This window comes from Sesamum indicum, linkage group LG10, assembly GCF_026168435.1.
Source record: "Sesamum indicum cultivar Baizhima isolate 11 linkage group LG10, ASM2616843v1, whole genome shotgun sequence".
Lineage (NCBI taxonomy): Eukaryota > Viridiplantae > Streptophyta > Magnoliopsida > Lamiales > Pedaliaceae > Sesamum > Sesamum indicum.
Genome location: NC_142666.1, coordinates 14,553,174 through 14,576,632, shown reverse-complemented (window position 1 = coordinate 14,576,632; position 23,459 = coordinate 14,553,174). Strand labels below are relative to the sequence as shown.

At 36.0% G+C, this 23,459-nt stretch overlaps 1 protein-coding gene across 1 annotated transcript; it reads left to right on the top strand.

The window, feature by feature from the left end:
- The first annotated feature begins 6,959 nt into the window (after positions 1-6,959).
- Positions 6,960-13,218, top strand: LOC105172153 (uncharacterized). The gene is made up of 2 exons (XM_011093499.3): positions 6,960-7,952; positions 11,720-13,218. The coding sequence occupies exons 1-2, from the start codon at positions 7,117-7,119 to the stop codon at positions 12,954-12,956; spliced, it is 2,073 nt and encodes a 690-aa protein (XP_011091801.2). The 5' UTR covers positions 6,960-7,116; the 3' UTR covers positions 12,957-13,218.
- Positions 13,219-23,459: the final 10,241 nt, after the last annotated feature.

Genomic DNA, 23,459 nt, shown 5'->3' with positions numbered 1-23,459 from the left:
TATTTGATTACAGTAACAACAGATTTTGACTCAAGCTCCATGTTTATCCTGTATGGAGCCACCCTCGTGTCAGTCAGCAACCTGTACTTTTTCATGCCCGATTCGGCCGGCGCATGGACTGAACTTAGCCAAAACCCATAGGCGGTAGTTCATGCAGGGCACTTTACATAGTATTTATTCCCTCGTGAAGCTTTCTACTTGCCTCGCACGGATTGGAAATGAAGTTGTCTTATTTCCTTTTAGACTTTTGTCAAGCAATAGCCGCCGTCTCGTTGCCTTTGCGTCTTTAATCCGATCCCTCGATCATTTGGATTCCTGCATATGCCTCCCACGGACGCCTTTATCCCAATTTGGGTGGTTTTACAACAGTAGAAGTCTTGAAATGGTTATTTTCACCTGTATCCATTGAACCAATTACAAGACGAGTCAATGGGGGCTTTTGGAGTGGAATCGAAGTACTTGAAGAAATCCCAGGAACGGGTCAGGAAAACATAGACACTAAACTGGGTCTTTTGGCTATTAATTTTGCTTATTTATCTGGTAAACAAGTGCAAACCCCAAGCGATTGCGGTAAAAGTACCGGTTGCTGGAATCCACAGACGAAATCGGACGACCTTGAACAGGGCCCCACAAGAACATTGTGCTTGTGGAGCCGAAACACCAGTGGAACTGCTGATGCATTGCTTGCGATTTATCCTTGAACTTCCCCGATGTCGAGGGCAGGAACAACTCTTGCCTCCGCCGGTGAGCACTTCATCGTGCGCCAGGCACCTTTCTCCTCTGCCGTCTCCCCAAGCACTAAGATCTGAAGATGAAAAAACTCTAGCTCTGAAATTTGGAGAAAACCCTAAACCCCAAAATCTGTCTGTTTCTCTCTCTTCGTCGAAATGAAAAGTGGAAATTGTTTTTTACCTCAATGTTATGTAATGAGGGTGTCAAATACCTTGAAGGAACTTTTCGATCCAGCGGGAGAAGAAGTTTAAACATAGCCATCCGATCGAGGGCTCAATCCTAGGAGGAAACAAAAGCGTTTCAATTAAAGTGGGGACAACCCCGCATATTCATCTGATGTCGTATTAAAGGTGGACTAACTCAAATAGACGACTTTTAGATGAAATAAGTCGAACAATCACAAATTAGCTTGGAAGTGCGCACCTTTAACAGACTCCAAGGGAATAATGCGTCACATCAAATTCACCATTTCTGTTATCAATTAAATTCCTTATGTTCCAATTTTATCAGGGTTTTCAGCTATATAAGAAGGAACATAGTCAAGATTTTCAGAACTTAATGAAAAAAGTATTTTATTTTTTGCTCATCTCGGTCCCTCGGCGCAACCCCCTCTCTCCTTTATTCTTCTAGTTTATAGGTGGTATTAGAGTAGTCTTGATGTTGGGATATTTCCTACCTCCCTTATGGGACCTTCATAATATCGGAATGAGCCCTATAAAAGGTCACGACTAACGACAACTCATTAAGGTATGCACAGTTAAAAGAAAGACCTTGAAGATCTTACAGTATGAAGGTACCTAGAGGTCACAAGAGACCCCTACACACAAAGGACAAAATGTTAGAAAAGCAATGCCAGTGCCGCAGCTCTACTTTGTCTATATAGTTTTGGTCCCCTGGACTACTTCCTGTCTTTATCAGCCGGGTATGTACGGCCCCATCGCCCTCCGTTGGATCAAAATCTGATTTAAGGGAGCCCATGAAATCGTACAATCCACTAACACATATAAATATAGCTCTCCATCTCTAAAACCAGGTTCGATCACTTTATGTCTATATATACTCACTAAATATTTTTGGGATTTCTATTGACTCGATCGTCAGAGAGCAATCGCCTGAATCCCTTCCGACTTGACTCTAACATGTTTCTCTCTTGCAGATTTCATCATAATCCAAAGGACCCAGTTGGATACTTTGGAGCCCTTTCGCGCACCATTAAATACCTTGGATATTTTCAAGATACAACATTTGGCACCCTCTGTGGAAAACCATAGTTCTTTTTTAGCGTGAAGAAGATAATAGATATTCCCACTAATCCTAGTCGGGAACATGGAAAGCAAATAGCGGCAGAGTAGTCGGCTACTCAAGCCGTAAACCTCCAAGAGCCAACGAAAATGATAACAATATCGAGGAATGAACTCAGTCAGATGTTCGAGGAGTGGGTGATGGAAATATCATACATAATTGCCAAAAAGAAGATAACAAAATTGCTGAAAAGCTATTGCATCAATGTCATGATAAATATTTTTATTAATAAAAAATATTCGTGCTTTTGTTTGATATATACTTTTATTATTAAGGTTTTTAAATTTTTGATATACTAAAATTATATTAGTACAATTTTAATTTATTTATTTTCTAATACAAAACGAAAAGAAGAGTTATTCAGTAAAATTACAAAAAATAGTCTTTTCTTCTCAATTTGTTTTCCTCATACCAAACAAGTGGAAGTATTTGAACTTTACTCCTTTTTCAATTATATCAATAGCTTAAAGGAAAACTATTATTCTTTCCCTCCCCCTCTTAGTTTCACTTCTCCTTTTCTCACTTAAATTAAAAGAACCCTTAGTGTTTGGATACTAAAATTGTATATGAATCATAGAATCCTTATTGATACCATATTCACAACTTCTTAGCTACGTAAGATGCCTTAAATGAAAAGAAGAAAATAAATGCTTAACTAGTATTAATTGAGTCGGATAGTAAATATTTAATGCATAATATGTGTGTACAACTAGTCCCGTGCTCAATAATTAGAATGGTGAGAAAATATCAAAGTGATCCTTGATGCATGTGTTGTGATTCGACCAAGTGAGCTATAAGATACAGAAATAATCTAAGAACATCTAAAGTTATCTGGTCATGATGCATATTGCTATGCACAAATGTGAGACTCTATATTTTTTAGGCGTCAAGTATAGTTGGAAAACCTAGTATACTGACACTAGATATTACTGATGAGAAGTGTACATAATTGATTTGTTCTCCAGCATGTTCTGGGAGCGGTATGATCACTTATTCCTTTTACAAAACCTTGTACATAATTGATTTGTTCTCCAGCATGTTCTGGGAGCGGTATGATCACTTATTCCTTTTACAAAACCTTGTTATGGATAAAGGCATGTTAGTGGTAAAGGATCAAGCAGAACTTGATTCTTATAGCTTGTGAGAACATGTGATTGGTACTGAATTATGAATTATCACAAGGACTTGATTGGTCATCTCATACGGGTAACTGCCCTGGTGTTGTGGTAGTGAGCATGATGAGATTTGGAGATTTTTTCACACAAGTGAGTCATGCGAGTGACACTTTCGCACTTGAGAAGTGGTGAAGGATAATATATAATGAATGATCGCGTTAGCTAAAGAAGTTAAGATGAGATCATATATTTAATTCAATTATGGAAATGTTTGAACTTAGTAAAAGATCTATTTTCGAGTTGAATGTGTAAAACTATTAGAAGCCATTAAGAGAGTGACTGCCTAGTGGTGCGCAAGTTAGGTACTTGATATATACTAGACTTAACTTCATATGATATTAAAAGCTGTGACATGCCCAAGTTGAGTAGAAGCTCCACCATAATGAATGCACACGTAAGACAACTTCTTATAGGGAGTGATTGAATGGGGCCATGTTTCATCACTGTTTGAGACCATATTGTTTTTTGTATCCTCTAGGATTCTTGACCATGTCATGAGGTGTAAGAATGATGATGCCACTTTAGCATGACATCTAATGGCCATGTGTGATTCGGTTTGTCGGAGCATGTCTAAGAAAGATCAAACTGATTGATATGGAGGTCGAGGAATAACTCGGTAACATACTTATTTTCTATAGTTCATAGCCAAGGCGACTGTGTTGAAAAATATCCGACTAATCATGAAAGTAGATACATATGTGAGAGATTGAGCATGCTCTATTTATTGAGGGGTCTAGATATATTTGATAATGTGAAACCATACAGTTTGGGGTACATAACGAATTGTTGAGTATAGGGTTATGTTAGTTCGGTGATGACTTAATATAACTCTCATTATTTTTCCTTCTCACTTGTCGTACGCCTCATTTCCTGTATGAAGAGAAGAATGTGAAACTAAAAAACTGAGATAATGAGTATTGTTGAGATTACGTCAAATATGTATGAGCAGGAGATCTTGGATAGTTGGATTGATTTTGTGACACGTGACCTAATCTCCTTCATATTTGATATAGAGTTGAAGTCTCTTAACTTAATGTTGGGATAAGGACACATCTAGGATGAATACTACATTATAGAGTTTGTAATCTCCAAAATACATGTTGGGATAAGAATTCCTCTGGGATAGTTCTATCTGAGAAAGAGTTTCTAGTCCTTCTAATGTATATCATGATTAAAGCAGTATAGAAACACAAGCGTGATATAACAAATGAGTTGATCACAACACTTTTCCGAATATACTCTCTTCAAATGCTCTTTCTCTATATTTCTCTCTACTTTTTTCTTTGGAGCATCACCATAGACTATGAATTTAAGATGTGTAAACGAGTAGGTTACTCTGCTATTAATCCACCAGGGCGAGAACGTGTTTTCGTGGATTCCACGACACTTGGAGCAAGATCCAACGTTGGAGAATCTTGAAGATGTTCGATGGATGATCTTCATGACAACGAGAAAGATGTCATATTCATGATTCACTCAAGGTATGGGCTTATAGACGAGTTAAATCCGGTAACGTGGATCGGTATATGTACTTCTGCTACTACAGATTAACCCAATCCACAATTATGTGCCTATATAATTAACTAATTAATGTGCACATGGATCTAATTTTGTTTATGCGATATTTATTTTTGGATTACCCATTGTTTTTCAACAACTAAAAAACCCCGAATTCCATGAGACATCTTCCCATTGATTGTGATTTTGTTCTTGATCAGTTTAAGAAAAGATTTGTTGTACCTCAACATATTTCTGGCAAGCATTCGAAGTTACTTATTTTTTTCACAAAGTCTTTACATTCACCCCCTTTCTCATTTCTTTTAATCAAGTTGCGTCTCTTTATCATGCCCAACCTAAGGGGAGGTCGTAGAAGTTCAATTGTTGATGCTGGTGGTTGCAACATTTCTGCGGGGAGGTGACATTCACAATCACCATAATTGAGAAGATGTTCATGTTTTCCCCCATTAGATTATTATTATAAATATTATTATTATTATTATTATTATTATTATTATTATGATAGAGAACGATCACCTAGCCTATTATTATTATTATTATTATAGAGAACAATCACCTAACCTATTATTATTATTATTATTATTATGATGATGATGATGATGATGATGATGATGATGATGATGATGATGATAGAGATCAATCATCTAACCTAAAAAATTGCAATATCATGAAAACACAAATTTGTAATGATGAGAATTGGAAAGAGAAAGCAACAGAATATTAAGGTTGACTTTCCTCTGATTTGTTGAGCTAATATTCGAGAAAATCTAGGAAAGGTATGTATATATTTTTCATGCACGACGTGGATCATAATAATCTATATCTATATCTAAGTATTATAAAAGTATAAATTAGTTTAAATCCAGGTTTATCTATCGTATTCCCAACTACATATTTTGGTATGTACTTATTTTGTTTCTTTTAATATATTTATTTTATATCAAAATCTATATTTCTTTTAATATATTTATTTTAATATGTCTATGTATTAATGTATGTACTATAAATGTATGAATATTATAAAGTATTTTTATATTTTTTATTTTTTTCTTGAAAATATATCTAGCTACATTCACGAAACCAATAAATTATCAAATTAGTATACTATTCGGTAATATCTCATTCTTATTGGATATAATCTAGAACTCCAGAAATTTTGATACAAAAAAGAATAAATACTTACATATATATAGACCAACTTTTTAAATACAATAAAAAAAAAGTGCAATACACTTATTTTATGATTCGTGTACAGTTCAGAAAAAATATATCATATTTATTTTGTAATTGGGAAAAATCCAGAGACCCCCTGTGATAATAGGAATGTTCAAAAAACCCCCTATGAAAATTAAAGTATCAAATACACCCCCTATAATATAAAATAAAGTTAAAAAAACCCCCTCCGTACAAAAATTGGGCCACACGCGCTTTGACTGCGATTTTTCTATAAAAATATATTTTTTTTGATATTTTTGCCCTTCTCTCACATTTAACATATAATATTATATATATGTATTTAAGAATTAAATATTATTTTATATAATAATTATTTAATTAAAATATGATATATTTCTATTAATAATAAAATTTTTTTATATAATAATTACTTAATTATTTATATAATAAAATATTATTTTAATTAAATTAAAATTAATTATATATATAATTTTTTTAAAAAAAAAAGCAGCGGCGGCGTCGTCGCCACTGCTGCTGAAGAGGAGGGCCGGCGCCCTCCTCACCATGGGCGACGGCCGTCGCCCATCATCTGGGCGACGCGGTCGCCCATCCAGCGAGGGCGACCGCGTCGTCCTCCATTTCTGGGCGGCCGGCGTCGCCCAAATGGGCGCCGGGGGAGGGAAGGGGAGGGGGAGGATAGGGGAGGGGGGAGGGAAGGGGGGGTTTGGAGGTGGAAGGGGTGGGGGAGGGGGGAAGAAGATGGAGGTGGGGTGGGCCCGGTGGGGGTTGGGGGTGGGGGGAATGGGGTATAATTATTATTTTTTAATTTTTTTTATAAATTATAATTATATGTATTATAAATATATGTTAAAAATTATAAATTAAAATAATTATATATTAATAAGTCTAGTTGACTGGTTTGACTAAAAGGGTATTTTAGTCATTGTTTCTAAACAAATAGATTCAAATTGACCAGAGGGCTGTGTGATTATTTATTGGTAACCTAGAGGTGATTTTTTATATTAAAAATTTCATAAGGGGGTTTTTGATATTTTGTTATATCACAGGGGGGCAAAATGAATTTAACCCTTTTGTAATTGATTTGATTCAACAAAATTTAGTTCATACAACTATATATTATTCTATATTTAAGCTCTGCTCTCCTGAGCATATGCAATACCACAAACATTAATTGACTAAGGACCACCTGGAAATGTCCGATATAGAATCCTCAGACGATGAAGATCAAACGGCTCTCCGGAGGCGGATTGGCTCTCAAGGCCTCCCAGAGTTCCACTCAGTTGGGATAGAAACCTTAACTAATGATCGAGGTGAAACGAGTAGCCAGCTGCGGATCGGCTCTCAGGTTCCTCGAGAATCCGAAATCGCCGAGGTAGAAAACCCAACTACTGATCATGCTGAACCGAGTGGCCAGCGGCGGATCGGGTTTCAGGTTCCTCAAGAACCCGAAATCGCCGAGGTAGAAACAAGACGTCCGGGGCGGGCCTTCTTCCGGCCAATGCACAAAGTGCTGCCGCTGATGCTAAAGGGAAACACTGAGCACTATATTCCTGTGGTGGTTTCAATGGGGCCTTACCACCATGGCAAACCGGAGCTCAGTTTGGCTGAGGGCTTCAAGCCCAAAGCCCTGGATTTGTTTCTTATGGGCGGCAGTGACACACTGAATCTGGAATTCTACTACGACATAGTTCTTGAAATGGTTGGTGAAATCAGAAACTGTTATGAACGGCGCTCAGTGGAGCGCTACTCGGAACACGAACTCGCCCGAATGCTGCTTTTTGATGCCTGCTTCATTATAATTTACATGGAGTCGGGCATACCGGAACCCGTACCGGAACCAGGCATGTACGGGCCACAGACATTGAAGGCGCACAGGGGGATGACTATGGGTCAACATCTCGGCCTCGCGACCTTGGCAAACGTGCTTCGTGACATGTTTCTGCTTGAGAATCAGATCCCGTTCCGGGTTGTCAAGCGTCTGGTGGATTTGAGATTCGGGGAGGCTGAAGGCGAAATGCTACTTAACAGGTTGGTATCTGAATCCCAACTTTATTTGAAAGTTTTAAGCTGATGAAAAGATTATATACTCAGTTTGTTTCCAAATAAAAAGTCCAAGTTGACTTCCTATAGGATTTTACTTATAATTAACCATAATAAATTATTATTTTAAAGGGTTAAATGCAATTTAGCCCACCTATAAAATGAGCAATTACTCCATTTGAAAAAAGAATTAGTAAATTACCCTCTTTTATTTAAAAAAAAATGAAGCAAATTATCCTCTATCAATAATTTGATAGGGGTACAGTAAAACCTCTATAAATTAATACTTTATAAATTAATAAACTCTCTAAAATAATAAAATCTTCCGGTCCCGACTTGGGCCTTTGTAAAAAATCATCAAATTCGATAAGATAATAAAATAATAATTTTTTAAAAATTCTTTTATAAATATTAGGTCCCATTAAAACTCTAAATTAATAATTCATAAATATTACAATTATAAATATTATGATAATTTACTAAAATATGAAGTCTGTAATGCTTTACGCATTTGATCATTCATGGATGATTTTGTGATGCATTTTAGATGAGAAAACATGGTTGGGTGTTATGAATTATTTTATTATCATATTGAGATTTATGTAGTATATGTTTCATTCATCATGCATGAATATATTTAATTGGGTATAATAGTTATTTAAGTGCAACAAATTAATGTAAACATGTATATTTAAGTTATTCCAATGAATTGATACATTTATCTATGAATATAATAGTTAATTGTAAATAATGAATTGATATTATACATGAATATATTTAATTAGTTATAAAAAATTAATTGATGCATGAATATAATCAATGAAACATATATGAATTCATTTATTTTCAATACATATGTACTAAATTTGCTGAATTTAAAAAATATCTCCTTTAATTAATAAAATATTAATTTATCGATAAATTAATATCTCTCTAAATTAATAAAATTTCATGGTCCCAAGGTTATTAATTTATAGAGGTTTTACTGTAATTTGTTTCTTTTCCTAAAATAAAGGATAATTTGCTATTTTATTTTTCAGTGTAGATTTTTTTACTCATTTTTCATGTTATCAGAAAATATTGCATTTTTTCCTTATTTCAAACGAAAGCGTATATCTGGAAGTAAAATTTCTATTAGGAGAAAGTTGCTTTTTTGGTATCATAATACGGGGCATTATGCAATTTTTGGTACCATGCTTTTCTGAAGAGTTAAATATATTTTCCATCCGATAACTATTAATGACTTTTAAAGTATAAAATATAACAAAAAGACCGGCCCCTATTGTTAACGGTCAAAAAGACCGGCCCCTATTGTTAACGGTCAAAAAGACCGGCCCCTGTTGTTAACGGTCAAATAAGCCAGCATAATATATTATGACACGTCTGTTGATGTATTGTAATTATGAAAATGTCCCAAATGAAGAGGGAAATAATCTACTGTATAGTAAAAGAGTGAAGAAAAAGAAAAAGTGATTTTGCTTTAAAAAAAAATAAAAAAAATAGAACGATTTCATTGAAAACGATAAAAGGAGACCTAAAACTAATAGCTACCAAAGGAACCAACGTGAGGACTTTGTTCAAGAACCCTAAATCTCAAATTCATTCCCCCGAAATCAAGAAATCTCATCCAAATTCCCCACTAATTGCCAAGAAAAATCAATAATCACTCAATTCCCATTTTTTCTCTATAAAATAATAGCTCAATATCTATGAAAAATTTTAATGTTAAAGTTAGCGTCTACTTAATTAGTAAATAAAATTTTCTTTGTTAATCTGTACTATTTAATATATGTTATAAATAATTTATCGCTAAATTTGTAGCAAGTAAATTTTCGTTGCTATATATTAGCAAATAAATTCTTATACTATAAATAATGTAATTTAGCAACAAATAGTTTAATTATTAATTATTTCTATGCTATCAAACTATTTTCTTGACCAATCTGCAATCATTTTTTCACAAATTTCATGTTCGATGCATCTCAGGAAATTACATTCATTTGATTTCTGTAATTATAAATCACAAGTTAGAGTGACATCAAATATTTAGCATAGAAAGTAGGAGTATGAAATGGGCAAGTTGGGCCCCGCAGAAATGGATCGAGTCTAAAATTAATTGAGTTCAAAATAAGTTAAAATTAATGAGTTCAAAATAGGTTAGAATTAATGTGTTCAAAACGGGTCAGGTCGGGTGAGTGGTACCCATTTTCAAATATTTGTGTTTAATAAAAAATAAAAAATTTGAGATAATAATAAGATGATAATATTTTTAAGGTTAAAATACAACGATCTCTCTTGTTATTTGGTATAATTATCAATACCCCATAATTTTTAACGGTCGTCTAACAACTAACCTATTCCGTTAGTCTCTATTAGGTTTTTCATCTACTTTTTATGGTGAATTGACCAAAATGACCTTGTGGAGTAAATATTATAATTTTATTTTTTTAATTTTTTTATTGAATAATTGGATAATAGTCTTATAGTTTTTTTAAATAATTTTCATCCACACCGTCTGTTTTTTTTTTACATTTTATTTTTATTAAAAAAAAGACAAAAAAGGTATAATTAATAATTTCACACCTCCATATGTCCAAAAATTATATAATTTCATCAAATATTTGGGGGTACTTATAATTTTTCAAACAATAAGGGATACCAAATTGCTTCAAATTTACCTATGTAACTAGAAAGCACTAGCTATGTAAAGAATCCTACAATATGGTACCAAAAATACAATTAATTGCTTCAAATTTACCGACCACATGTGTTCCCTTAGAAAACTAACGATGGTACGTAATGCGCCAACAGCCCTATTTTTTGGTACCAAACTTGGTCATTTTGAAAGCATGCAAAGCATGAAATTCATTTTTCTAAAAAGAATAATATTATTTTGAAATGTCTCAGAAACAAATGTAGGCAATATTTTGGACAATGAAAATGAAGTAGATCATATTTTTGTAGTAATAGAAAAATTGCAATTTTAGTCCTTCCTGTAAGTATAGAAGGTGGTAATTTTGCTCTTGTTGAAATCAACTTTAGTAATTTGGTCCTACGACTCGTGTTGTGCATGTGACACACTGAGTTAGTGATTTCTGACCAATTTTATGAAATTTTAGTCAAAATTATCCTCAAATCGTCATTTTTCTATTGCAGGACCAAATTGCTATTTTTTTTTTTAAATTACAAAATTAATTTGAACAGAATCAAAATGGCCACCCGCTATACTTGTAGGACTAAATTTGCAGTTTTTTTCAAAATTTTTGGAATAAGTTTCCAATTAAAATTCCAAACAAATTTGCTAATAATTGGGCCCAAATTCAAGTTCATATCAAAATTGGATATTATAAATCTTTAAAATCGATAACTCTGGAGTGAAGTCCAAAATTATTCATTTTTTTATTTGCTAAATGGACCAAGATAGGTTTAAATATAGCTCATACAGAAATGATCCACCCACCGATGTTCAAACCCGAGAGGAGTAATCTCCAAGCTACAAATAAAGAAACAAATACCAATGATTCGGTAATTTTAAATCACTCTCATGATTATGGACATAAATTTTTTAGCTTCTATTCTTGTTAAATTTTGCAACCCTACTCATCAAATTGTCCTCAAAATAGTAATTTTTTTTAATCGCAGGACCAAATTATCAAAATTAATTTTTGACAAGATCAAAATATCACCGGGTTAGACTTAGAGGACTAATATTATAATTTTTCCTATATCTAACATATTGTACTGTCTTAGGATAGGTTCTTGAATGGGTGCGTTTTTGGGGAGTTTGAACCAAACAAAAATATACTAGTGAAAAATATGAAGGACCCTCTCCATCTACTTGAAGCCTTCCGTCAGTTACTTGTCTCTGATAGCGTTGAACCTAAGAAACATCGTACATGTTTCAACTGGAAATGGCTATGTTGCTTTAAAGTTGAACAAGAGCCCCATGGTAGTCCACCAATTAATGCAGAAATCGGCTTTAATGGATCTACTGTTGGTGATCTAGAAACTGGTCGGAATCTACAAAACAATGCTGATCTAGCAAACCGTCTTGGTCCAACAGCCAATGCTAATCTAGCAACTGCTGTCAGTTCAGCTACATCATCAATACACAACAAATTCCTCTGCTGCTCTACTGTTCAAGAAACTCACGGTAATTCTACGCTCTCAATACACAACCAATTGCTCTGCTGCACTACAGTTGAAGTAACTCATGATAATCAAGCAACCAATACGAACCAGAACACCAGTGTTGATCCAAGAACCCGTGCTGATCAACCGTCTTCTAATCCAGTAACTGATATTGGTCCAAAAATGGGTGTTGATCGAACAACCAGTCGATGCTCTCATATCTTGAACTTCCTTTCTCGGATAGTTCACAGGGGAGTAACTAGAGAAGGATCTAAAGTTGTTCACACCAGAAACATGAGAAAATATGTCCATTCATTTCGTTCAGCTACAGCCCTCAAGGCGAAGGGCATCTACTTCAAGCCTAGTTCATCTCGATCTTTCAAGGATGTCAACTTCAACTCCTTTTTCATTTATGCACAGCTTAAGCTTCCAACGTGGGCCGTTTCTATATACACCATGGTTTTCTTCTTGAACATGATCGCATATGAGATGAGCCCGAACAATGTTAATAATTTTCTCGTGACATCATACATCAATCTCATGAAGTCACTAATTGAGAGCACGGAGGATGTGAAAGAGTTGCGGGAACAGAAAATCCTATATAACTTGCTCGGTAGTGATGAGGAAGTTAGGGACGTGTACAAAAATATCAAGACCTATGCCGATCCACCAGCTTTCCATCACTTGAAGGAGAAAATTCAAGCGCATTACAATAGCTATATGAAAACATGGATAGCTGAGCTGATTCACACACATTTTCGAACTCCATGGACTGTCCTAGGTTTGCTTGCTGCAATGGCTGTTCTTGCTATAGCTTCTACTAATCTCGTTTACTCGATACGTAATAAATCCAAAAACTGAAATCAATCTATAAGATCTCGATACAAGTTATGAGGATGTGTGTGTGTAATGTATTGTAAGATAAAGGAGATGTGGTTGATACAAGTTATAAGGGCTCGATACAAGTAATGAGGATGTGTATGTGGTGTGTGTGTGTAATGTATTGTAAGATAAAGGATATGTGGTTGAGCCAAGAGGTTGACTCTTTATTTTTATGACAATGGTGCAATCCACTACTACTAAGGATGACGACAGTTCATCCCCCAAAATACAATGATTTAACAATCACAAAGTAGTAGTACTAAAGACTTAGAGGAAAATATCGTACCAAAAAATACTTTAAAACTCTCTTAATAAAAGACTCGATCTAGCTTCTTCCGGCTCGGAACCATAGGCAGCCTCACATGAATGAAAATAATGCATATGAATGAAAATATACCATTGACTATTTTCCAACAATCCCTCATATGAATGAAATTTAATGCATATGACATGCAGGCAATTAAAAGAGTTTCAAACTAGAAGTCATCAGAAAACGTAGCTTGTGTTTTTGAACCTTTCTTATGCATACCATCGGATTCACTTGGCTACTAAATGAATATGATGTCTTCAATTATTCAGCCGTTTGTGTAAATCAAGATAATAGTAACATTGCAATATCTTCTCTAATAATTTTGGTTCTCACAATTGAGTCCTTTTTGGCCTTCATTGGTTTTCCATTTGGAGCAGTCTGTCTCCACACTTAGATATGTGATATCACATCATTTACTTAATTTGTTATAAGAATCATTAAAGGCCTATAGCTTAATATCTATCCTTAAGCGAATAGCACTAAACAAAATACGAATAAGGAGTAAATCCAGGTACTTTTTACAATCCTTATAACTTAGTTATCTCCTTGAACCAAGATCTTGGGATCTCTAGTCAAAAAGGTTAGCTTACCATTATAAAGATTTTAATTTGTGGGTTTGAGTCCCAAAATCCCCTGGATGAATAGTAACTCGAGAACTAAAAAGGCCTTTTGTTAAAAGCATGAACTAACTTATCCTTTGACTTTACATAATCAATAGATATAATCACTAGAGATCAACTGTCTTATGATATTATGCCTTCAACGTATATATCTAGACTTATCATTGTACATATTTCTTTGTGCACTTTAACCTCGATGACTAGAATATAAGTCAAAGCACAAGATACCTAATACAGAATGGTGCGCCGAGTCTAAGGACTAATTTTGCACTATCCCATCAGAAAATCCTTAATTCGACGTTGTCGCTCCAATAAAAAAGTTTCTACAAAGCCATTCAATGGACTTGTTCCTAGTAAGCACCCTCACACACACATTAGTTGAGTCATGTATATTCATGATTAATAAGAGCGTATCCCGTTCCTCACCTAAAGAAGATCTATTTCTTTTTCGATAGCAGGGGACTAACTAATATCCAGCATATACATTTGTCTCACTCACTGGATGATTTACCTTCTAAAATCATTCTTATATTTAGGCAAAGCAAGATATTGCTTTTTACCTAGAATGAATTTACTCTTCACATGTATAACAATTTAATCAATATATGCAGTAAATTATATGCAAAATATTCAGCATGCATACAATTATCCTGCTATAGCAGCATGCCACATTTTTTTCCCTCCCAACCAAGACATTTTCTTGCTGTAAGTTTTACCCCTTAGCCTGTCTTTTATTGTTACTTACCCTGAAAGAAATCCAAAAGAAGTGCATATGTTTGTCCATACACATACATATGCAAGAATTCCCAACAACAATATAAAGGCAACGTAAGAAGCAAGAGGTAAAATGGAAAAATAGAAAGAATCATAACATTAAGGAATGGGTGAAAAAAGCATAATCCATAGGTAAAATGTAGGGTTTTCACCACTTTCGCCAGCTTCTTAGCCTGCCACTCTTTCTGCAAGTCCTCGATCCATTGATGGTTCATGTTCTTTTGGTACTTTATCCGTTTGAAGGGTCCTCAAACCATAGGTCCCCTCTATCCTCCCGGTGTTCGCTAATATGCAACCCTAACATAAGTAAAAGTGTGAGTACCCAAGTATGTACCATTCCTCTTACAAAGTAGCAAATTATGTTATCATATAAGAAATACTACACTTAGCTGGAATGAGAAGCAAAAACAAGCAAGAGCCCATGCTTGGGCAGGTTTTAAACATAGGCCCTATCCATGGATGTGGGTGGCCTCCTTTACAAAATCAAGCCATGTTGCATTCGTCATCATCTAGCACAAGAGTCTCTGCTCGTGGAGGAGTGCGGGGGAGGGGGGCAACCACAGGTACTTGAAAACCCGAATGATCTTTAGCCCGCTTAGGGGGACTAATAATGCCCCCCATCAACTATTTTCCAAGCCTAAAATCTCAACACATCCCAAGCTCAAGTCAAATAGATTGGCCCCCATACAAGCAACTCGGTAAGCCCAACCAAATCTCTCCTGCCACCCAGACTGATAGGCATATTCCATATATGATGCCTAATCAGCAAGTCCAAACACCACAGCAATATCGCCACATCATCTAAATTCCACATGTCAAGGTCACATCACATTGCTAGATAAGATGCCAAATATTAGCAAAAAGTGGCTGACAAAGCCGCAAGTAACCGACTTCCCTTTTTTTTTTTTTTTTTTTTTGTGTTCACTGGGCAATACCCATCCAGATGGTCATAATGTAGAAAAGATAAGTCTAAATCAAAGGGTTAAATCCATTTTGACCCCTGTGATATATAAAAATATCAACAATTCCCTTATCAAATTTTTATTATAAAAAATTACCCTCATGTTACGAATAAATAATCACACCGCCCCTGGTCAATTTGAGCCTAACCCCTTCTAGTCAACTAGTCAAACTAAACTTATTAATATATAATTATTTTAATTTATAATAAGTAGAATTTAATACTATTAAAATATATTTATAATATATATAATTATAATTTAAAAAAATAAAAAAAATCCACCCACCCCACCCCGCCGTCTCCCCCAAACCCCCCACCCCCATCTTCTTCCCCCCGCCCGCCTGCAAACCCCCTCCCCCACCCCCACCCCTCTCGCCTGCAACCCCCTCCCCCCTTCCCTTCCCTCCCGTTCCCTCTCCCCACCGCCCTTCTGGGCGACGCTGGTCGCCCTCCAACGAGGGCGATCGGCGTCGCCTTTGAAAAATATGGGCGATGGCCGTCGCCCAGGGGTGAGGAGGGCCGACGCGGCCCTCCTCTTCAGCAACGACGGCGACGATTGCAATTTTTTTTAATAATTTAATTTAAATAATATTTTATTATTAATAAAATATATAATATTTAATTAAATAATTATTATTATAATAATATTTTATTATTAATAAATATATATAATATTATATATTAACTGTGAGAGAAGGGAAAAAATGTAAAAAAAAAAAAAAAGGTATTTTCATAGAAAAATCGCAGTCAAAGCGGGTGTGGCACAAATTTTGTACGGAGGGATTTTTTTAAACTTTATTTTAAATCACAGGGGTGTTTGATACTTAATTTCCATAGGAGATTTTTTGAATATTCCTACTATCACAGGGGGTCTTTGGATTTTTCCCCTAAATCAAATATGGATATACCATTTTGAGTATAACATCTTAAGGATTCAACTGATATACAACTTGCTTATAATTAACACAAGAATCTGACTAGACTTCTCTATAACTAGAGGTCTAGTGCTAGTTAACACGCAAGTGACTTCTACATTTAATACACGTTCATTCTGGAACAACAAGGCTGCACGTTCCTTGTTGATTTTCCACACTCTTCACACTTATATCAGCTTCCATTCTCCACTCCAACACTCAGATAACATTTTTCAGCATTTTTTCACATTTAATCAAGTTTTCCATTTTATTGTACTTAATTCAGTCATTGACTTAAGAATTGGAATACTAGTCGTATTTTGCGAGTTAGTTCTCACGTGATTATAAAGTTTTCAAGATGGTCTTCCAACCAAGTGGTAATACTGAACTCTAAATCTTGAAATATCCATGTGAGCGCTAATTTTGTTGTATTTGAAAATCAAAATACAAGATAATTATTATAAATAGAAATATGTATTTGATAGATAGGTAAAAGTGGGCAGAATCTTTATCTAATCCTTCGATTGTTCTCTTCGAGAATGTACTTTTGACAAATTTAAAGGTAGAATTTTCTTGTAGATCTCTTTTTTATTTTATTTGAATTTCTATAATGTTAATTCGAGGGCTTACGCCACTAATCCCGAATTAAAAGCTATAGTCTTGACTTTGAATTTGAGGATTTGAAAGTGGTTTTGCCACTTGAATCTTTTTGAGAATATATTTGGATATTTATAACATTAATTCAAGGCCTCGCGCCTATAATTCCGAATTAAACGCTATAATCTGTGACTCATCTTCAACGAACAACTTAATCTCATCTTTGAATGCCTTTGAATATTCTTGAGCAACTACGTAGAGAGCATTATTTAGCCTCCTTAGCTTGTTTCAGTCTTCGTTCTCTATCTTTTGTATTATGAATGAGCTCCAGGGACCTCTTTTATATGGATATCAAAGAGGTAGAGTTGTGATACACTTGAATACTTTTTATACTATCTCTTTATAATTCAATTTAAAGAGAAAAATACATCAAATATTTGGCATGTCATGATTGGTCAATTTGGTATTATATTTTTAAAATTTGTATTTTTTAAAGAAATAAATATCGCAAATACTTGTCTTGATTTGATTGGAACGTACAAGCAGTTGCTCCACGTGACACCGTCTAACTAGCTAGAATCTTTGACTATGAAGTATTATTTGATTGGGCAAAATACATCGTCTGACACTTGTCGGCTATTAATTTGATGACAAAATATATATTTAAATGATCAATTAAAATTGATTGTTTACATTTAAAATTAATTTAGTAAAATTCAAAATATAAATAGAAAAAGAATATAATAGATAATTAATATATTATTTTACACTAATCATCATTCAATTGGACATAAAATTTTATTTGTTTACAATCCAGTTACCCATTAATTTACAATTATTAAATTTGTAAACTTCTAGTAAATTTATTAATCGAGTAGATTTATTTAATATCTCAAAATATTAAATTATGAATAATAATTTCGGTACACATTTTATTTATATTTTTCACGTAGTGATACTCAGATCAAATTTTCCGAAATTATATACTTATCTTCATTGTCATAGTATTAAATCTGATCTGACTTTATGATAAAATTTCATCAAATCTAACTAATGAAGAAACAAGACGAACACATTAAATTTGTTAAACTCGACTAATATATTGAAGGGTTAATTATATTTTGTCATTTGAATTATATATGATTGATTTTACATTTTGACATCTAAATATTTTTTGTATCAATTATTTACCATCTCAATTCTTTATGAAATTTTGTATTTGGCCATTTTTAATTATTTTTCAATCATGTTTTCATTGAAAAAATATTTCATGAAGTGCACATGTGATATTTAAAGGTTATATGATGTGATATTTTTCACATATGCACAATATGTGATTTTTTTTCGGCAGAAAAATCAACAAAAAGATGGTCATATATGATAAACTGCAAATATCGCAAAATTGAGATGATAAATTGACATAAAAAAAATTTAATGATAAAATTTGAGATTTTCTTTTTTAAAATCTATTACTAAAACAAAAATTAATACAACTCCTACACTTTTTTCTTCTTTTTTGGATAACTTGGTAAGATCATATGAATATTCTCAGAAAATCTAGTTCAGGTGGAGCCTTTAGAGAATCCGACAGGAGGCGCCATGAAATAAGTTAGTCAAAAGAAGATCAACCAGCCTAAATTCGAGGGAATCCATATCCAAGAGGGCCTTACAGACCCACAGAAAAGTTTAGGAACTTGAATCCCTCACCCAATGCTAAAGCCTGTATCATTTGGTGTTCACGGAGGCCTAGGTGGCATCTATCTAGGACTTACAAAGGCACATCCCCACAAAATTGAATAAAAATAAGCCACCTCCTTAGGGACACATACACCCCTAGTTGGAAGTAACCCTTAAACTCTTAAAGTTGGGACTCTGGCCTGGAAAGACATCTTCTCAATCACCTCACTGAAAAGTTTGAAAAGGCATCATTATCCTCCAAGATACACTTATCCGCAGCAACCGCCCCCAAGAATCGTGGTACCTCCACCCTCTAGGAGATAACCCATCATCAAATGGAAGGGGAAAAAATCCAACCATTGAGAGTTGACCTTCCACTTAATTCATGGAGGATTCAGCCTTATCTAATCACTTTAAGAATCCTTCACCAAATACACGGGGTATTCGATCTTCTCCAATTGACTTATGTCGCCTATAAATAGAGAGCTCTCCCAACAAGAAAAAACATATTCTACCTACTACAACTTTCACTTTCATGCTACAACTTTAGCTAAAGGAACACTTTAATTTTGTATTTAAAATTTTACTAATATCTTCGATTTACACAAAAATAAGGAATAACACTCTCATTTTTACTCATTTACACTCTTTTATTTCCAACCACTTTATTTACTACTTTTACTTCAATTGTACCATAGCATCATTTTTTTTTTTGTTCGCATCACATGTAATTTTCTTTATCACATTCAATCATTCTATATTGAAAGGAGCATTTGATTATAAAAAATATAATCTGCTAATAAATTATTCAATTTGCCATATCATTAAAATAAATTACTATAGACTTTTGTCATGTACAAGTTTGAGTAGGGTGAAACCCCTCCATTGACAAACATCGTATTTTCATGTCAGGTAGAAAAAAGAGAGAGTTGTGGTTGCATAGTGATAGTAAATATTTCGATTTCGTTCAATATGAGCTTTTAGGGATATACTCATCACCATTCCTCTTTTAAATTTAGGCATCGTTTATTTTGAGGAATGAAATTAAGTTAGAATAAATGAATATTGAATAAAATATGAAATGAGATAAATTATCATACTATATATCATATTTACTTATATCGATAAAATTTCAGATAAAAAATTGATTTTGAAAAATAAGTTGAAAAAAGAAATCAATAATTTTGTAGATATTGAAAAAATTGGATTATTTTGAACCAAATATTTTTATATATATTTAGGGACAAATATATAAATCAAATGCAATCCCCTGAAGTGGGCTTAGATAATTGAGGGGGAGGGGGGATGATAAAGGCAAAGAGGACGGCGGGAGAAAGAAGGCAGGGGGTCTGGGGGGTTGAAGAATAGCGAGGGGTGAAGGTAGGGGAGGCAGGGAGGATGATGAAGGTAGGGGCGGTTGTCTGAAGAAGTAGGCAGCAAGGATATAAAAAAAAAAAGGTGGCAAGGAGGTGAGGCAACGAGGGGGAGGCTGGGAAGATGAAGGCAAGGAGGGGCCACCGACGGAAGGAAAAAGATAATGGGCGGTAGATGGAAGGGGAGAGCACGGGCTGTTGCGACGAGGTGAGGAGGAAACCCGGGGGGAGAAGAAAACAGGCATGGTGAAGGAGGCGTAAAGTGGTTGGGGCTTTAATTCTGAGGTCCCATCGTATACAATCTAATAACCAAAGTAAACATACTGTTACAGCAATTTACGCCAACATTTTTTATGGATATGAGACCAAGCTTTCTGTTCAGCCAAAATCACCATTAAATTTTCCTTTCAAACTCACTAGATAGACTCATTTTCTCTTTTCGTTCCAAACTTTAGGATTTAACACATTAAGTCCTAAAATCCGAAAAAATGGTGCGTCTTGAGCTGCAGCGCCAACGGGTGACTGATTTGGGGTCGCGATGGCAACAGTCGAATGCTTGATAAATTTCAACTCGAAGGGCAGGAGGGACAAGCAGATGACGCCTGGCCCCGTATAGAATAAGTCGGGCGGGGCAAGATTATTCAGGAATAACTCCAACAGAGGTAGGGGAGATTGAAAGCCCCACGCCCAGAGTAATTCGCAAGGTAGTTCAGGTAGGAACAAACCCCAGGAGAAGAAGTAGGGGTGCCGCAGAAGAGCAGTGGATGCTTCCTATGCGATGGCCTACATAGATATCGAGACTGCCTGAAGAAACAACTGTTGAATGCACGTGGATTCACTGATGATGCTAGGGGCCAAACCTTGTATCATCCCCACATTGGCAGGACGCATAGGAGAGAAAAATCTGTCGGTCATGCAGTTTGAGAAGGGGAGCAAGCGAAATGATCCTACTTGTGCACTCTTCGTTTTGAGGAAATTGACGAAATGTCAGGGCCCATCCCTGGCAAAGTAAAGAAGTTTTTTAGGGAATTTGATGACGTAATTCCACAAGAGCTACCTCGAAAGCTACCGCCGAAGAGGGCAGTAGATTACGAGATTGAGTTGGTGCCTGGCACGAAACATCCCACCAAGGCACCGTATAGGATGTCACAGCTTGAGCTTGTGGAGCTTAGGAAGCAGCTGAAGGACATGTTGGAGAGTGGAATCATTAAACCCGCTAAGTTGCGGTATGGGGCGCCGGTCCTATTTCAAAAGACCGACGACTCCCTACATATGTGCTGTGACTATCGGACGTTGAACAAAATTACTGTGAAGAACAAGTATCCCATACCACTAGTGGCGGACTGCTTCGACCGTCTAAGATGAGCGAAATATTTTACGAAGATAGACTTGAGGTCTGGCTACTGGCAGGTCCGGATCAAGGCGATGAGGCAAAGACGATGGTGGTCACGAGGCATGGAGCTTTTGAGTTTCTTGTCATGCCTTTCGTCCTGATGAACGCTCCCGCAACATTCAGTAATATGAACCAGGTAATCCATGATTTTCTTGATGAATTTGTGGTAGTGTACTTGGACGATATTGTGATTTATAGCGGAACTTTGGCCGAGTACGTAAACCATTTGCGGCAGGTACTGACGAGACTCCGTGAGCACAAGCTATATGCGAAGGTGTCGAAATGCTCGTTTGCTCAGGAGACTATCAGTTTCTTGGGTCACATTGTGGAGAGAGGACATATTCGAATGGACCCCAAGAAAGTTCAGGCTATTGAGGAGTGGCGGCCGCCGAGTGATCTTCATGACTTGCGCTCATTTCTCGATTTGGCGAACTATTATCGGCGTTTTGTGAAAAGCTACTCCAAGATAGCACTACCCTTGATGGACTTATTCCCCAATGCCAAGTCGCCTTCGACAACTTGAAGAGAGCAATGGTGACAGATCCTGTGTTCGCCTTACTAGATATGTCGAAGTCGTTCGTAGTGGAGACAGACGCTTCAAGCTTGCGTTAGGAGGGGTCCTAATGTAAGACGGCAACCTAGTTGCCTTTGAGAGCAGGAAGCTTAAGGATGTTAACGGCGCTGTTCGGTGCACAAGAAGGAACTGTTAGCCGTAGTTCATTGCCTTAGACTATGACGGCATTATTTATTAGGCTCTCCCTTCGTGGTCAAGACGGGCAACACTGCGGTAAGCCATTTCATAACGCAATCGAAGTTGACCAGTAGGCAGGCACACTGGCAGGAATTGCTGTCAAAATTTCACTTCGTGATGGAGTATCGACCCGGCTCCAGCAACCATGCGGCAGACGCCCTGAGCCGTAGGGCGAATTTGGCGGCCTTGGGGTCGTTAGCAGCGCTCTCCTCTAGCGAAGTTGCCACCTCCAAAAGGGATCGGGCGAGCGAGTTACTATCGAAAGATTTAGCAGCAGGGCCTGGTCCACCTCGTCGAGCAGGCTAAAGCACGAAATTTTTGGCTCGAAGATGGACTATTGATGAGCAAGGGAAACCGCCTATATGTGCCGAAAGGCGGGGACCTACGGAAGTCACTTATTTCGGAATGTCACGACATTCTTTGGGCGGGACATCAGGGAGAAGAGCGCACTTATGCCTTAGTGCAAAGGGCCTACTATTGGCCATAGATGTGGGATGATATGGAGACATACGTCCACACCTGCTTGATTTGCCAGCAGGATAAGACAGACCTAACTTTCTATGTGCTCGAGCTATCACCCTCAATCTGACGGTCAGACTGAACACTTTAATTCCATGTTGGAGGAATACCTTTGGCACTTTATGCGAGGTACTCAGAAGGATTAGGTGAAACTATTGGATGTCGCTTAGTTGTGTTTCAATGCTCAAAAGAGCTCTTCCACCAACAAGAGCGTTTTTGAAATCATCATTGGGCAACAATCGCTCCTCCCTCACACTCTCGACTCCCCACAAAGTGTGAGATCTCCTCTTGCTTGAAGTTTCTGTCAGGAATGAAAGTAGAACATTGATATCGCCAGAAGTTGCCTGGAGAAAGCTCAGAAGTAGATGAAAAACTACGTAGATCAAAACTGCCGCATCATCGAGTTCAATGCGGAAGACCTTGTGATGGTGAAGGTTCCAGACCCGAGATTATTGAAGTCATCAAGGGGAAGAGATCCTCGGTTGATGCAAAAATATGTCGGTCCTTTATCTATCATCAAGCATATTGGAATAGTGGCCTACAAGGTAGAGTTGCCTACCTGGTGGAAAATCCACAACATCTTCCATGTGAGC